Source organism: Cucurbitaria berberidis (genome assembly GCF_010015615.1).
Source record: "Cucurbitaria berberidis CBS 394.84 unplaced genomic scaffold K460scaffold_3, whole genome shotgun sequence".
NCBI classification, from domain to species: Eukaryota; Fungi; Ascomycota; class Dothideomycetes; order Pleosporales; family Cucurbitariaceae; genus Cucurbitaria; species Cucurbitaria berberidis.
The window spans coordinates 2,683,074-2,699,433 of record NW_024468937.1 but is presented as its reverse complement, the minus strand read 5'-3'; the positions used below and the strand labels follow the sequence as shown (position 1 = coordinate 2,699,433).

Genomic DNA, 16,360 nt, shown 5'->3' with positions numbered 1-16,360 from the left:
GAAGTAAGCGAGCACGAACTAGCCGCGCTCTCATAATAAGGTGGTTTGCTTTGCTTACCTTGTCGTGGCCTTTGTATACGCGTCTGCGAGAGTTGCCTGGCGCAAAGTGGGAGGATTAAATAGCCTGTGTTTGCCCCGGGCGTTGATGCCACTTTGCTTGACGCCTTCCACTCTCCAGCTACGCGTTGACAAAGTTTGCCAAATCAGTTAAGAGAACAAAGTACCCTCCCCGTTCCTTCTGCAGCCCTTCGTTGTTGTCGTCGTCGTCTTCTTCGCACCTGGGCAGTGTCTCGCCTAGCTAGCCGCTGCAGGTAAGCACTCTGCCCTCTCTCTGCCCAAAGCTTCCACCGCCGGCTGGGGGGGGGACATCATCATAGCGATCGATGGCGCCGGCTACCAACATGAACCGCCTCGTCCACCACTAGCTACTGCACAAGAGCTGAGTAGATTTATTATAGCCACAATACACGTTTAGCACCCAACGTCTCTCGCACGAGACGCAGCTGTACCGTACGTTTATGCGCACATGAGCTCAACCCTCCTCTTGTCTCGTGTCGCGTGGATTATCTCTCTCGTTACACGCAGCTCAGCCTATCACCCACAGACATCGCTGTTGCTAATATTTTGTGGCCACAGGACACCACCAGGCTTTTGCAGCTTCCGATTGCGCACTGCCAGCTGTCTTTTCATGCCCGCACGCTACGAGCACCTCTTCACCGCGCCCTAGGCACCTCCCATAGCCTCTGCCCGCGACCATGGCTGTCAACGAACGAATATCACAGCTCATGGGCGCCCTCAACTCCGCTGCCGGCCCCGATACGTCTCGTGCGACCTCACCCGGGGGCGATTGGCGGCAGGCCAACGGCGGCGTCAACGGCGCCGACGAGAGGAGTCGCCCGCGCACCTTTCCGTACTTCGAGTACCTGCCGTATGAGACCGAAGACCAGAGCGACCGCGACGACAGCCTAAACACTTGCCTGAAGCATCTCTACATTGCCGTGTCAGCGGGGGATTTCGCGCCGGGCGCAGTCCACTGGACGCGCGAGATCCGGGGATGGCTGTCGCTCAAGTTCGATCTGCCCCGCAGCACGAGGGTGAAGCTCGTGAATCTCTACTATGAGCTGGCGCTGGCCCCGGGGCTCGACTACCTGGTGGCGGAGCGCTTCGCGAGCATGTTCATGGTCTTGACCAAGTGAGTAACACAATCGACGATCCGTGGTTGGCAGCTGGCACTGACACCTTGACAGGCGGAAACACTACCTCCGACCCGGCAAAGACCTGACGCTCGACTGGCGACCGCTGTATAGAGAGCTGAAGCTGTTCGTTCTCCCTTCAGAGTCTGGAGGCTCACATCCGCCAAATGTGAAGCGCAATATTCGGACCCTCACCAAGATGTGTACATTCGCCCAGCTATACTTTGACCCCAAGGAGATACCTGCCATATTTGAAGAGCTTCTACCCTTCTTCAGCACCTCCTTTAGTGAAGGTGCCTTCGTTGTGGTGGGCTTGCTTAACTTGCTGCTCCCAACTCATCCAGCGCCAGAAGACATGCAGCAATTGCTACCACAAGAGTATCTGCCCACATTCTTCCATCTTTGGTCGCTTGTAAACCGGTCGCGGTTATTCGATGCACATTATATTGATACCCTATCGCGGTTGGCCAGGGACAGCCTGGCCGCACATCATGTTCCATTCTCACAGTATGGTGTCTTCACTGGCGAGCAGTCTTCTCAGATCTTCACTTCCATCTTGAGATTGCTTGAGATTCCAGTGGGTCAAGCAACATCGCCCTACAGCAGTACCGTCGATCTTGGCGCTGGCCTCGCCGTAATGCTCGACCGTGACCAGCGAAAGCATCCGTCTACCCACCACATTGCTCGCATCATTGGCATGTCGCTTTCGCCAGCATGCGTAGAGTATGAAGACTCCATCTTGAGCAAGCTGGAGGGCCTCATCCAGGCTGTCGAGACCTTCTTCCATCCTTCTAACTCCGGCAGCTGGACTCGGCCTCTGGCGCAGTTGGTATACTACCTCGCAGACTTCTTCGTCCTGCGCTGGAATCGAGAGCATAGCGGAGAGATGGATATACCAGAACACCGTCAGCTGAATGATGCAGTCAAGCGGCGCTTCGTGCTCTGCTTACGAGAGGTGACTTTTATGGGTATCTTCTCCAAGAGTGACAAAGCTGTACAATATGCCTTGTCCACCCTTCAGAGCTTGGCTTACTTGGAACCCAATCTGATCCTCCCCGGCGCATTACAGAGGATTTACCCTGCAATGCAAGGGCTTGTTGAGGTACATCGGACCATCTCATCCATCCGCGCGTTGCACATGCTTTCCAAGGTTATGGCGAAAACCAAGGGCTTCCGGTGTCACGTTACGAGCGTACTCGGGCTTGCACTTCCTGGTATCGATGCCAACGACCTAGAGAAGACGTTGCACACGTTGCAATATGTTCAAGGCGTGTGCTACCTCGTCCCGTTTCATGATCTCACAAAGGCAAAGAAGGCTGCAGACGAGGAAACATCCAGAGACGGAGCGATCACGCCCATGCCGGATGGTGGCGGTGATACAGGGCTTGCTGTGCAATGGATCACAGCACAGGTCGAACGGCTGGAGAGCGCCCGTGGTAACATTGAGATCGACTACGACCAAGAGCTGAGTGACGAGGATGAGGCGATGATCCTGCGTTCTTCCACCACGGGGCTGAACGAGTTTCTGATATCGTTCCTCGGCCGTGTATTTACGCTCTTGGAGAACCTGCCCGATGCGTCGCGGGTCCGAAGTGGGTCTCCTGAAGAGTATGTGGTAAATCATCTTCCGGCGGCTTTCACGCCATTACTTGCCGCGCTTTCGCCTGAGCTATATGATGTCGCGCTTGACAAGATCGCAAACTTCATCACGAATCATGTCATTCACCAAGCTCGAGATGCTATCGCATTCATCTGCAACAGCCTTGTCAAGATCAATCCAGAGAAAGCCCTCAAGCGTCTGTTGCCACATCTCTTCGCAGGTATCCGCACGGAGATAGAAGACATTGGTGCTGGCTCAACTCGAACAACAGGCGCCGAGGTACTCCCTCGCGACCGCGCCTTGGTATGGAATCTTAGCATTCTCAGCATGTGTGTCGTCCATGTCGGCGATGCTGTCCTTGAATGGAAAGATGAGCTTTTCGAGATTGCAGAGTTCATGCAGCAGCGGTGTCGGGGCACTCCTACAGTCCATGTGTCCAACTTCATCCACCACCTGCTGCTCAATCTCACATGCACCTACACGGTCGACTATTCGATCTATGAGGAAGATGAGCTTGCAAAAGGACTGTCGACCGAATCCTGGGGTAGGCAGATTGATGTCAAGAAGCTAGACATCAGGTGGCATTCTCCGAGCCCAGAGGAGATTAACTTCGCTGTTAAGCTTTTCGAGACCCATGCCAACAATTCAATGAAGGCACTCGTTGCGCTCACTCAACCCAACCCACCAATCAAGCGCGAGGGCACAGGCAAAGACTGGTCAGATGAGGTATCTAGAAATCTTGTCCTCCTACGGCTAATCATCTCTGGTATCTCGGTCTTGTTCGATGTCCGACATGATCATGTCACTGATGATGACACGGAGTCGGACAGCAGCTCAGATTCAGACGCCATGGATACAGAAGGGATCGACGATGATGCTGGTCTGGGAGAGGCTGAAGACGAAGAAGTCAAGCCTACCTTTCAATACGAGAGTGGTTACCCCTTGCAACGGGATGAAGCCAATTACAAGCTCATCCACGACCTCCGTCACCGTGTTGGGGAAATCCTGCATGACGTGCATCGCTTCTTGATTGAGAAGCAGCCGGACGATGTTCCTTGCTTCAACTCCCTATACAATGCTTACCGCTCGTGGTTCATCGATGTCGGCATTGAACGCTCTGCTCATGTACTTGATAGGATATCCAGACTACTTGACAACGATGAACAACCATTCAGATTCAGTGGTCTGCGAAAGCAATACCCTCGGCCTCTGCTGGTCCGACGCGCCAATGTTTACCATCTACAGCGGCTGCGGCATAACGCCAACCCACGGCCTCACACGGAACTCGACAAGCTGTTACTGCTTGACCTTGCGGAGTCAAGTATTTCCCTATATACTGAGATTCGCCGCACTGCTCAGACTGCCAACGAGTCGGCTGTAAAGTGCATATTGGGTGCTCGACCCCTGGTCATTCCACCACTACTGGATGCTTTTGTCAAGGCTGTGGCAGAGAGTGACTATCCTCGTATCAAGGGTGCCATGTTCGCGCTCTTGTTCGGCAGCCTAGCCAAGACCATCAGTCGTGACTGGAGATTCACCCCCCGGTTGATCAAAGCCTTTATCGAGGTTACTGGTGCCGACAAACCTTCAGTACAGAAACTTGCGACCAATGCCACATTTCAAGTCATGGACATGGGCAAGGCAATGGAACGCATGGTCATCCTCGAGCCAGAGGTCGTAAAGGCCATTGCTTACGCGATTGACTCTGGTGAGGATGCAAGCGTGCAGTCCAAGGTCGTAAAGCGACGAGAATTCATTAAGAAGAAGCGAGCTCGTATCGAAGGCAGGAAAGCAGATCTTTCCAAAGAGCTGGTCGAGATTGCCAACACTGAGCACTGGAAGAAGGTCAGCCGTACTGCTGCCATTATCGTCAACCTTGGTATGCGCTATGACACTATTGCCTCCGACGAGATGATCGATTTGGTCGCGAAGGGCTCCATTGACCAACATCCTAGCCTCCGAGGTCTGTATGCTGGTGCTTTGATTGGACTATTCACTGTGATACAAACTCGCGCTATTACTGGTCACGACTACAAGCAGTATCTGCTTGGTGAAGAAGAGCTACCAGACAAGAGGACCGTAAACACGAGACCCGATAACCCAAACTGGACCGAAGAGTACCTGGAATCGTTTGCGCATCCGGAAGCGACGTACTACGTGGACTTTGACTACCCGGGTTGGCTCGTATGGAACAAGACGATGACAGTTTTCCTACCAAACGCACCCCAAGTCTCGTACGATAATGTCGAGGACGATGTCCGCAAAAAGATTGCGAACCATCTCACACGTTCGTGGTTCTCAAACTACTTCGCATTCATGAAGCAGGAGCCCCGCGATAATACCGCCGACCGCTTCCGAATGTCGAGCGCCATGCTGTTGACGCACTCGTTTGACCTGGTTTTCTGTGGCTTGACAGAGGCTACTTTTGAGGATATCAAGGACCTCACTCAGTCTGTCTACGGCGATGGCAGTGACAAACATCAACACCGTGCAACCTCCGAGATCATGGCTGCATTGATCTCTTGCGCTCCTGACCTCAAACCTGAACAGCGACAAGAAGTTTGGGAATATGTATTCCCGATCGTTCGCGGCATCTTCAAGGATGGTCTGACGCCTGAGAATTCTGGTTATTGGACGACATTCCTACACGTCGTCCTGCAGTCGAAGGACCCGAGGCGAGGTTGGCCTCTGGTTGACTGGCTGGCCAGCTTCCGTCTCGATATGGATTCCAACGCCGCCTTCAAGGAGAGCTCCAAGGTCCATCTGCTGACTCAGTGTATCTGTGACGCGGGCTGGCATTTCCGCCTCGAGAAGCCTATACTAGAAGACTTCTTGAACCACCTCGACCATCCGTATAAGGGCGTACGTGAAGCGATGGGTCAAACCATTGCAAGCATTCACCGAACACGTTACCATGAATCGTACAAAGACGTGGGCACACTCATCAAGGCGCAGAAAGAGTCGTCATCGATCGGTGTTCGCCCATACCAGCCAACAGAAGAGTTCTCTAATATGATCACAGGTGTCTTCGATCGCCTCGAGGCCTGGCGCCTTCAACGCCCCGCTGGTCAACAGACGCCTTCGTCATACACGTCTGGTGGCAAAACAGTACTCCTTTGGCTCGACTCCACCCTCTCCTCCTACGAATGCACATCACTTGTCAAGTTCTTCCCGAATATCTTCATGGAACAACTCCTTCACATGATGGACATCAAAGAAGACCCCGAGCTCCAATCCCTTGCCTACCACGTCTTCCGACATCTCCCCAACATCCCACATCGTGAGGGCGAAGACTCTGAGTTCATCGCCGCGCTCATCCGCATTGGTCGCAATGCCACGAGCTGGCACCAGCGTCTTAGGATCCTTATCAACATCCAGGTCATTTACTTCCGCCGCCTGTTTCTCATGAGCGAAGAGCAGCAGCAAAGCATGTTCGACTGCGTGTCTGCTATGCTCTCAGATGTTCAACTCGAGGTCCGCATGGGTGCTGCTACAACCCTATCTGGTATGATCCGCTGCTCGCCCATCGCCTTACGTGATCGCCAGGTCTCGACACTGAAGGAAAAGTTCACAAAACAACTCAACAAGAACCCATTGCCCAAGAAGCGGATCCCAGGTACACCAACCCCGGAACAGAGTAAGCTCGTGTTAACGCGACATGCTGCTGTGTTGGGCCTGGGATCTCTTATCCAAGCGTTCCCGTACCAGAGCCCGCCGCCGACCTGGCTACCAGATGTACTCGCTACATTGGCGAGAAAAGCGGCAAACGATCCGGGAATGGTGGGCAAAAGTGTTAAGAGCGTACTTGCGGATTTCAAGAAAACGAGGCAGGATACTTGGCACGTTGATGTAAAGGTATGTCACGCCATGCATTTTCCATATTTTGTAACGGGATTGGGGCTAACTTGAAGAATAGGCTTTCGAGCAAGAACAGCTAGAGGATCTAGAGGGCGTGCTCTGGAAGAGCTACTTCGCTTGAATGGCGGATCTCAATGATAGGCACAAGGAGGGTATGAACTAAACGAGTGAGCCTAAGAGTTGTATTATATGCCGGCGGCGAACGGAATGGCACGGTATGCATGTTAAGGCGGGGGTCCTCCGGATTATTGATGAATCTAGAATCACGAATGGGGCCTGCATGAACGGCGCGTAGCAGGATGAAGATATCATCTTTCTAGACAGAAAAAAATCTGATTTCGTGCTTACTCAATGTGCTTCGCTCAATGAACGGGCTGACTCGGGTGATGGTGGGATGCTCGGACTTGCCTATGTACTTAAATCCGCGGCTGCCCCTCCCCCACTTCGGAAAGCTCGACCTCCATCCCGATCCTGTCCATACCCCTCCAGCCATTGTTTATCACAACGCAAAGAACCTAACATTACTCTTTTGGTCCCAGCCAGGTTCAACTTGAGTATCGAGCATGCCGTTGACGATACTCACGGACGAAGACGTGCGTAGTTTACTGCTACAGCTTACCAAGCAAGACATCCAAGACCTGCAGCAAAGTCTCGCAGATGCGTTACACTACTATTCGACATCCACGGAGAATGATTCAAACGGCTGCTCCTCGTCGTATCAACCGCTGCGCACATCACTAAAACGCAGCGATGGCCAAACAACGCTTCTCATGCCGGTGAGACACCGTGCGCCTCCGCTTTCCGTCAGACATGCACTGATCACTCATGTCCAACTTTAGGCTAGCAGCAATGATGGAATTGGTGTAAAGATAGTTACGCTGGCGACTCCTGATGAGAAGACGCATTCACACACCGCCTCGATTACTTCCTCTCTCGACACGCTGTCCCTGTCTCAGCATTCTACACAGGCCGATGCCTCCTCGACAACCGCACCTGAACCTCCACAGTCGCTTGCGAGTGCACAGAGTACAACACCAAAGGGCAGTCTTACCCTTTTCGACAAGAATGGCAACCCCAGGGCACTGGTGAATGCAGAGGAGATCACGGCATTCAGAACAGCCCTCGCGAGTACCATGCTGTTTAAGAAACGGCAAAACGTACATGACATTGTGGTGTTCGGCGCGGGCAAGCAGGCGTATTGGCATATAAGACTTGCGCTGCTATTGCGCGGATCCGATGTCCACCACCTCAACATCATTAACCGCGACTTCGAGCGCGTACATCTTTTGCTCCAGAAACTATACAATCCGCACGAGCAACCAGAGCAATGGTCAGCCTCTAATGAACGGGTCCCTCATTACCGCCAGGCTGAAGGTCATATAACTACCGATCTGCCGAGGCCGAAGATTCAGATCCTGACACCGGGGCACAGCGAGTACGAGAGACTGTTGAAGAGTACGATTCGAGCGAGCAGCGTCATTTTCTTCACCACCCCTTCTCTCACCCCGCTCTTCCCCGCACCGTATCTCACGAATCCAGAGGGCAGGAAGAAAGGCCGCTATCTCGCCGCTATCGGAAGTTATAAACCGAACATGGTGGAAATCCACCCAGACATTCTGCGCCAAAACGTCGCGCCCGAGCACGGTCATTGGCATTTTCACAAGCATGCTCAACAGGCTGGCGCCGTCGTTGTCGATAGCGTGGAGGCTTGTCTCAAGGAAGCCGGAGAGGTTATACAGGCTGGCCTGGGCCCGAATGAAGTGGTGGAGATAGGAGAACTACTCATGCTGAAGCGCGACGCTGAACGACGGCGGTTGGAGTGCCAGGCGAACAAAAGTGCAGAGGGATTGGATGAAGGTGGAGTCGAGCTCGGCGAGTGCGAGAAGTCGAAGAAGAAGCGGAGAGGGAATAGTCAGAAGGATCACGATAGGGAGGATAAGGCGCACCAGAGTTTGATGGACTGGTTGCAGAAGGGGAATGTGATATACAAGAGTGTGGGGTTGGGCTTGATGGACGTTGTTGTTGGGAGCGATCTGGTTCGGTTGGCAGATGAGCGAGGAATTGGAACGAGGATTGAGAACTTCTAGGCGAAGTCCCCGCATCCGTCACCTGGCCTGGAGTACCTTGATTCTTGCGAGTGTAGTTAGAGTTAGAGTTTGTACGACTAGATTAATTAGAAGGTACGGAGAACAACGTAGTCATCACTCAAGAGGGTACAGCGATACAGGCGTGCGTTATCGTAATTGATTCCAGTCAATGCAGTTGTTAGCTACTGCTTTTAACCCTCCTAAACTCCGTGGTATCGAGACCGCCTGCATGCAGAGATAAGAGACACGCCATGAAATTCGTAAAGAACACTCCAAAGCCCTCAACCAAGACCTTCTTAAATCTTGATAGCGCTCTCAATAGCCTTCTTGCGCTTGTCCATGCGGGCATTGGCCTTGGCACCCATGATACCACCGCCCCAGTGGCGCGAGGCATCCTTGTGATGTGACTCGAGGTAACCATCGTTGACGGCGGAGACGAGCTTAGAGAGCTCAGTCTTGTCCTCGGAGCGGACCTCGGTAAGAGCGAGGACGGCGGCGGTCTTCTGGTGGACGACCGTGCCGAGTCTGGCCTTGCCCTTGACGATAACGTATGGGACACCCATCTTGCGGCAGAGGGCGGGGAGGTAGACAACGAGCTCGATGGGGTCAACGTCGTTGGCGATCAGGACGAGGGAAGCCTTCTTGTTCTCGACAAGGCCGACAACGTGGTTCAAACCGAACTTGGTGGTGTATGGCTTCTTGCTGACATCCTCCTTCTTCTTGCCCTCGGAGATGGCGGTAGCCTCCTTGGTCAGGCGCTCCTTCTTGTCGGCCTTGGTCTCGGGGCGGTACTTGTTGAGGATCTTGAAAGCCTGGGTAGCCACTGTAATGTATTAGCCTTGAATCTCCATGCCACATGTGTGCATCTTACGGTTGCGGTCAGCAACGTGCTGGAACTGGGCGATCGCAGGTGGGACCTTCAGGCGCATGTTGAGGATCTTCTTCTGGCGCTGAAGACGGACGTATGCGGGCCATCGCACCATGCGGCCGAGGTTGCGCTGGGGCTGGATGTCCTGACCGATGCCATAGTTCCTGGGGCGCTTCTCGATGAGGGGGTTCTGCCACCGTTAGTCTGGACTGCTTGCCACCGGGATGCAAAGACAGGATTAGAACGTACCTTGGCGGGCTTCTTGCTTCCACCGGCCTTGCCCTGGGGGAAGGGCGCAGGCGCCGCTTTCTTTCCTTTAGGAGGCATCTTGAAGATTTGTCGAGGCTGTCATAGAGAACAGAAACTATTAGCGAATGCTCATTCCACTAATTAGGTTCTGTGTCTCGTAAGAGCAAGAGGGCATTGCTGCCGTTCTACGCTCAAGCCATCTTTGTGTTCGACATGCTCCATTACAGAGACATGCGATTGATATGCTACCGAGCATTCATGATCTGGGTTGCGCTTACCGTATGTATTTGGCGGCGGTCGACGAAGTTGGGATTGACAAAGTCTCGATGGGAAGCCGCAAATTCGCAAGACGAAATTCAAGCGAGTGCGGTAGGCGCGGCAAAACGTTCGCCCGGCGCTAACGGGCTGTCCAATCGCGACGCATCACCGACCGACCTCACCAACATCGAGCGTCGAGATGAGCCAGAACACGAAAATAATCAATCATGCTGGAGGCAAAGCGCGTGAGACAGCTCGCCCTCATCTTCTGTTCATGGAAGGCGTTGCTTCTCCTACTTGCAGCGTTTTGTCCTGGTCCCGGATATGATACCTCAGCTCTCGTACTGTTCAACCCGAGCACCCACCGACATGACAACTTGGATGATTTGTCTCGACAGGATCGTCTTACCATCAACCTATTCCGGTGGGATGCTTTCTATTTCGTCAAATCTGCCGAGCGTGGTCACACTTTCGAGCAGGATTGGGCGTTTAGTTGGGCGTACTCACAGCTCCTCAAGCTAACAGCACAACGTGAGCGCCCCTTTCCACCTTCTTAGTTCAGCGTTAATAAAACATCAGTTTGCTGCGGTAGTGTGGCGTGTCCACTGCAGTACTACATCATCACTGGAATTGTCCTCTCCAATGTCTTCCATTTCATATCCGTACTTGTCCTTTATCGTCTATTGACCATGATTCTGGATCCCCAACAGCAGCACCATGTCGCCTTCAATGCATCCGTCTTACATATCCTAACACCGGCTTCGCTATTTTACTCCGCACCCTACGCAGAGGCCCTATTCTCGTTGCTTAATTTGACGGGCATGCTTTATTACGCCCAGTCTAAAGCCACGGCCAAAGCTGGAGGGTCGCCCTTTCAGGAGGATGCTTACAAGCTAAGCTCCGGCCTGGTATTTGCCTCAGCGTCTTTGATGAGGAGCAACGGCTTATTGAGCGGCCTGATCTTCCTGTACGACGTTGCAAGATATATGCCTCGTATCGCATCCGCAAAGCTGAGCGTACGTGACTTCAGAAGGATATTCGTCACATGTGTCGCTGGTCTGTTCGTCGCTATAGGCTTTGCGTGGCCTCAGTATCTAGCATACACGGAGTTTTGTGGTCGGGAAGCCAGTCTAAATTCCAGACCATGGTGCGAAAAGAGCGTCCCCAGTATCTACTCTTGGGTACAAAGTCACTACTGGTATGCGACGTCAACCCAGATATTATGCTTGCCTAACTGTTCTCAGGAACGTCGGCTTCTTCCGTTACTGGACTCTCTCAAACTTTCCCCTCTTCTTACTAGCGGCACCGATGTTGTGGCTACTGCTTGAGTCAAGTGTAACAGTTCTCCGCAGCTGTATTCAGCGGCCTTTGCATGGGCATCATGCGTCCCAAACTCATGGAACGGTCGGTCCCAAGAGTGCGTCTTCTGTAGCGCACAGCCTCCCAGAGCTGGCATTGCCCCAACTAGTGTTGGCTGTAATGGCGTTTACCAGTTTTCATGTTCAGATCATCAACCGAATTGCTTCCGCGTACCCTACTTGGTACGTAATGATCGCTACATGGCTGGGAGACAGCAAAACCACACGGGGCTCAGGAGAGTTCTCGCGACGAGATCAATGGTTCGTTCGTGGTATGGTCATCTATGCATTGACCCAGGGGATGCTGTTCGCCAACTTTCTCCCACCGGCATGAAAACCAGAATTAAAAGTGTGTCTAAGCACCATCCGGAAAGCAATGTCACTAGCTCAAGTATGCCTACGGCCCTCGGTATCAGCTCCGCGCATCCACCATCCCAGGAAAGCGGATGGGAATGGTTTTGTAATGTGACTTACTCGAATTAGTCCATGAAGCTCACACATACCAATGCTATACTACGTTCGTACACAAACACCTTAGCTCGCTACACACTACAACGGCTGACGCAGCTCTCGCTTGCTTGATGGAGATGACTACGAAACACGATGGAACTAAATTCGCCTCAAACCAACGGCACAATGTTATTGTCTGACCATTGCGGCAAGTGACACATTGGCGTTGGTTCGGTCACTTTTACTATTTTGTGGCGTAAAGCCACCCCGAGCTGTTTCACACGTTCAAGATTTCGTGGAACTACAATCGAGCCGCGCCAAGCTGGGTTTTCGACAATGCCATGGATCGGGTGGACAGTAAGTGCAGTATCAAGCACGTGTATTCCAAGTGGCACTGCCCAGGTGCTGTGGACTACGATAGCATAACATACGTTCTGTGCTGCACGTTCCGGCGAAGCGGATTTGTACCTTTCGGTCGCCCCCCATATGGAGAACGATGCTGCAAGTACGTTAGACACTCAACAACTAGTGGATTTGAGCGCCTCAGAAGCAATGACACGACAATTCACGGCTTCATCAGTTTCGCTATCAATAAACGTATTCCCGGGAGCGTTTGCAAAATAATGTATCGCAGTCGCTCTTACCGAACTTGACTGCTCATGAGAGTGAAGTGGTCTAGCAGCACGCAGTCGACCCCTTTGTCTCAGCCTTGGCCTAGATTCATTTCCTACGACATCGTACCTGCATAAGCTGCCGTCAGTGTTGCTCTTGCAGGATCGGTGTCTTACCGTCCCGCCGCTCGCTTCTGCATTGACACAACGACATGTCGTACGCTCTTACTTGACCTTTCCTAGTATCTTTGTGTACGTATACCCCCGCAAATCAGGTGTCCAATGCAAGATATGGCATGTCTGCGCTGGATATCCATGCAGTAATCGCTCCCCGGTTGTCTAAGCCTAGAGTCTTCGTCATACCATTTCCCTCACGTAGTCTGTCTCGTTACTTCATCCACAAAATGGATATGAACAAGCCACTCTGCGACTGTCAGCCGTTACTCTGCTGACCCCCCAAATCTCCACTTGAGCAGCTAAGGATGCTTTCGTCAAGGAACAGAAAGTACACAGTCTTGCACGAACGCCACTGGGCTTGTTGTCAGCATCTTACTGGAAAAGATGTGAAGTTGCAAAATGATCAAGCAAAACTGATAACTGAGCTCATTGGTACCTCGTATTTTGTGATATCATGGACCACATATATAAGCCATTCTTTCGCTCCTTGATGTAATCATGAGCATCGGACTGCACCGTCTCCACTCGTTTTTCAAAGGTCAAAATGAAGCTCTCCGCATTCATTAGTATCTACAGCGCCTCACTCGTCATTGCAGGGTTCCTGGATGTCCGTCAAGATGGGTGTCGTCAAGATGATTGCTATCGCGCCCTCTGGGGCACTGATCTAGGCTCGGAACACCCTTTCGTTGCCTATGCCGATTGCCAGCAGCACCTTACAACGACTACCTTCTATCGTCCGATGTACGTACTTTGACCTCCGCTCGCTAATACATCTGATAATAAAATGATAGCACCACCGTCACAACTGTGACCAAGACAACTACGACTACGACTACCCCCTGCCCTACCATTCCAACGACCACTATAATCTTACTTCCACCAGGCCCGACAATCACTCTGTCAGCAGAGGTCATGAAGAAAGTCAAAGCGCGTCAAGCACTGCCAACTGAGTGGTTCACAACAACGACCCGCGGTCCCTTCCCTCCGTATGCTACCGATAGATGTACCGGGGGCTTGAGTCAATATACTAGTGCCTGTTATTGCAAAACCATAACACAGGGATCCCTTCAGTTGCTTGGTTCTGTAAGTTGCTAACCAGTCAGTCTAATAAAAAGACAGAGCTGATGCTTTACAGACGACAACTGTCACCACAGCAACTACAATCACGGATACTTTGACGACTGGCACACCTTGCGGAACTTCCCCCGGCACCTCGTCACACACATCCTCCGCTCCGGAGACTACACTCACGACAACCTCTCAAACAAGTAGCAGTTCCAGTAGCAGAGTAACGAGTAGCTCGGCTTCATCTAGCGTGGAAACTTCTTCTAGTAGTGCGGATACCTCATCAAGCACTACGGGCATCTCATCTACGTCTTCGGGCGGGTCGAGTAGCTCGTCCTCTGCAAATAGTGCATCAAGCACTTCGAGTGATCCGTCCACAACTGAAAGCCACTCATCCACCAGTTCAAGCGGCTCATCTACTATCCCAAGTAGCTCGTCTGGAACTTCTTCGTCCAGTACTTCAACTGACTCATCCACTCATCCGGCTACAACTTCAAGCACCTCATGTGCTACACCAACGACTTTGAGCCACTCGTCTACATTCTCTAGTAGCTCTTCTAGAACCTCAAGCGACCCCTCGATGACTTCAAGCAGTTTCTCTACTTTCTCTAGCTCCAGCGGAACCTCTAGCACCTCCTCAAGTGGCTCGTCTACTTTGAGTAGTTCGTCTAGCATCACCTCTTCCTCCTCTTTCGGCACTATAACCAGTTCTTCGTCGAGCAGCGCTACCTCGACCGAATCGTTTAGCAGTACTACTTCACTATCTAGCGTTTCAAGCTCCTCAACTAGCAGTACTCTGTCCGAATCTTCCAGTAGTACTATTCCATCTTCATCGGTCAGCAGCACTGCATCCTCATCCTCACTCAGCACCACTTCAACTTCCCTATCCAGCAGGGCTACCTCGACCGAATCTTCCAGTAGTACTAGTCCGTCATCCAGCGCTTCAAGTACCTCAGCTAGTAGTACTTTATCCGAGTCTTCCAGTAGTAGCATCACATCTTCATTAGCCAGCAGCACATCTCAGACCACCACGACTTCAACCTCCCTGACCACTTCGACCAAATCCTTCAGTACTACTACCTCGTCATCCGATACCTCAAGTTCCTCAGCGAGCAGCACCCTCTCCGAATCCTCCACAGGTACCACATCCTCGTCCCAATCCAGCGCATCCACAACCTCTGCAACGCCCACACCCACGCCCCCTCTCTGCGGCGGACCAGGGGTTGAATTTTGCGACGGCGGCTGCCGTGACACCAAGAACGACCTCAACCACTGCGGTCGCTGCGGCAACCAATGCGGCGCAGGAAAAGACTGCATCAACGGCGTATGCGCTTCTCCACCCTGCGACTCACGCTGCGGCTGGGACCGCATGTGCGGCACGCGCAACGGCACCGTCGACTGCACGTGCGCCCAGGCCGTCGAGGGCAACGGCATCTGCTTCGACAAGAACAAGTTCAAGTGCGACGACGCCAGTGTCATTAGGTGCCAGGCTTCGGCGTTTGGCCGCGGTGGGTGTCCTGTCGGCAGTGCCTGTGTGCGGGAGTATTGCAACTGTGGTACTGTGCCGTATAGCGGTATTTGTGTTCGCACCGAGGGGTGTGGAGATGCGGGCGTGGAGATTCTCGGGTCGTTGATTCGCGTGGGAGAGATGGAGAGACGGCGTAGGACTGTACGCGGGTTGGGCAAGTGAGCTTTTTTCTGCCCCCCTCGATGGAATAGGCGTAGTGAGGAGCTATGTCTTGTGTGGCCGGGGAGGAAAGTTTGCAGCTTTGGGGGTTTAATGGTATTTTTGAGCTGGGAATTGGAACAGGACTGGACGAGACGGCACCACATCTTTCCATTCTCCACATTCCTTTGTCTTACCTTGCCTTCCCTTACCTTTTTTTCTCTCTTCTCTTCTACCATACCTAGCAGCAATTCAACGAGCCGATACACGAGGGAAAACCGCAAATCTTCTATGCCATGAGTGAAATGAACATGTTCATCTACTCGTGAGAATGTTGGTCTTCTTGCTCTCAAGATAGAGCAAAATAGGCCCGTTTCGAACATTGCACAGAAAAAGAAGCGCTTTCAAAACAGGTAAGGTAATATTTACACGTACGTTCCCTGATATGAACTCTCAGTCTCACCTATGAATCACTCATAAGATGATGTAGAGCGGAAGGGAATAGATCGCAGAGCATCACAGTGACTAGGCCTCCATCCCGCATTGCAACATGCGTTGGCAGCACCAAGGGTAGCATCAACACCCTTCATCAAAATACTTATTCACACCAATATGATTCATCAGAGAAGCAAGGACAAAGCATATACGCAGCTCATCATAACCAGGAAATGCTTGTATATTGAGAGACCCAAAACCGACCCAACCCAACCCATTTAACGCCTCGTAAAGATGTAAGTATGATATACACATTTCGTGTCGGCTAGTAGCCCAGCCGTCCCAGTCGTTAATTCATGTCATGCTAAAAGTTCGTAGAATGCTACCCGATTTCCCCAAATAAATGGAGAGATGGGGTGACGAAGGAAAGGATAGGAAAAATAACAGCACAGATGCAAAAATGTCGCGAGCCAACGGATACGCCG

General features: G+C 52.2%; 7 protein-coding genes across 7 annotated transcripts; 4 read left to right on the top strand and 3 right to left on the bottom strand.

Annotated features, from left to right (window-relative positions):
- The first annotated feature begins 390 nt into the window (after positions 1 to 390).
- Positions 391 to 7,004, top strand: K460DRAFT_366333 (uncharacterized protein). The gene is made up of 4 exons (XM_040933348.1): positions 391 to 510; positions 637 to 1,192; positions 1,248 to 6,648; positions 6,710 to 7,004. Exons 2-4 carry the CDS (start codon positions 756 to 758, stop codon positions 6,770 to 6,772), a joined length of 5,901 nt encoding a protein of 1,966 aa, XP_040788018.1. The 5' UTR covers positions 391 to 510; positions 637 to 755; the 3' UTR covers positions 6,773 to 7,004.
- Positions 7,005 to 7,108: 104 nt separating this feature from the next.
- Positions 7,109 to 8,738, top strand: K460DRAFT_385966 (NAD(P)-binding protein; the record flags this gene model as incomplete). Its single annotated transcript, XM_040935563.1, has 2 exons — positions 7,109 to 7,427; positions 7,491 to 8,738. Exons 1-2 carry the CDS (start codon positions 7,215 to 7,217, stop codon positions 8,736 to 8,738), a joined length of 1,461 nt encoding a protein of 486 aa, XP_040788017.1. The 5' UTR covers positions 7,109 to 7,214.
- A 296-nt stretch (positions 8,739 to 9,034) lies between these two features.
- K460DRAFT_283046 (60S ribosomal protein-like protein L7a) lies at positions 9,035 to 9,933 on the bottom strand (the record flags this gene model as incomplete). The annotated part of the gene is made up of 3 exons (XM_040928620.1): positions 9,035 to 9,561; positions 9,610 to 9,796; positions 9,856 to 9,933. 3 exons carry the CDS (start codon positions 9,931 to 9,933, stop codon positions 9,035 to 9,037), a joined length of 792 nt encoding a protein of 263 aa, XP_040788016.1.
- A 407-nt stretch (positions 9,934 to 10,340) lies between these two features.
- K460DRAFT_355270 (glycosyltransferase family 76 protein) lies at positions 10,341 to 11,805 on the top strand (the record flags this gene model as incomplete). Its single annotated transcript, XM_040931866.1, has 3 exons — positions 10,341 to 10,644; positions 10,693 to 11,311; positions 11,358 to 11,805. The coding sequence occupies 3 exons, from the start codon at positions 10,341 to 10,343 to the stop codon at positions 11,803 to 11,805; spliced, it is 1,371 nt and encodes a 456-aa protein (XP_040788015.1).
- Positions 11,806 to 13,253: 1,448 nt separating this feature from the next.
- K460DRAFT_405710 (uncharacterized protein) lies at positions 13,254 to 13,981 on the top strand (the record flags this gene model as incomplete). Its single annotated transcript, XM_040936878.1, has 4 exons — positions 13,254 to 13,450; positions 13,501 to 13,712; positions 13,769 to 13,792; positions 13,845 to 13,981. 4 exons carry the CDS (start codon positions 13,254 to 13,256, stop codon positions 13,979 to 13,981), a joined length of 570 nt encoding a protein of 189 aa, XP_040788014.1.
- A 270-nt stretch (positions 13,982 to 14,251) lies between these two features.
- Positions 14,252 to 15,164, bottom strand: K460DRAFT_416709 (uncharacterized protein; the record flags this gene model as incomplete). The annotated part of the gene is made up of 1 exon (XM_040937828.1): positions 14,252 to 15,164. Exon 1 carries the CDS (start codon positions 14,765 to 14,767, stop codon positions 14,252 to 14,254), a length of 516 nt encoding a protein of 171 aa, XP_040788013.1. The 5' UTR covers positions 14,768 to 15,164.
- K460DRAFT_266098 (uncharacterized protein) lies at positions 14,948 to 15,424 on the bottom strand (the record flags this gene model as incomplete). The annotated part of the gene is made up of 1 exon (XM_040927503.1): positions 14,948 to 15,424. A coding segment is annotated over one exon (477 nt), but the record flags the coding sequence as incomplete, so codon positions are not given.
- Between the last annotated feature and the right edge of the window lie 936 nt (positions 15,425 to 16,360).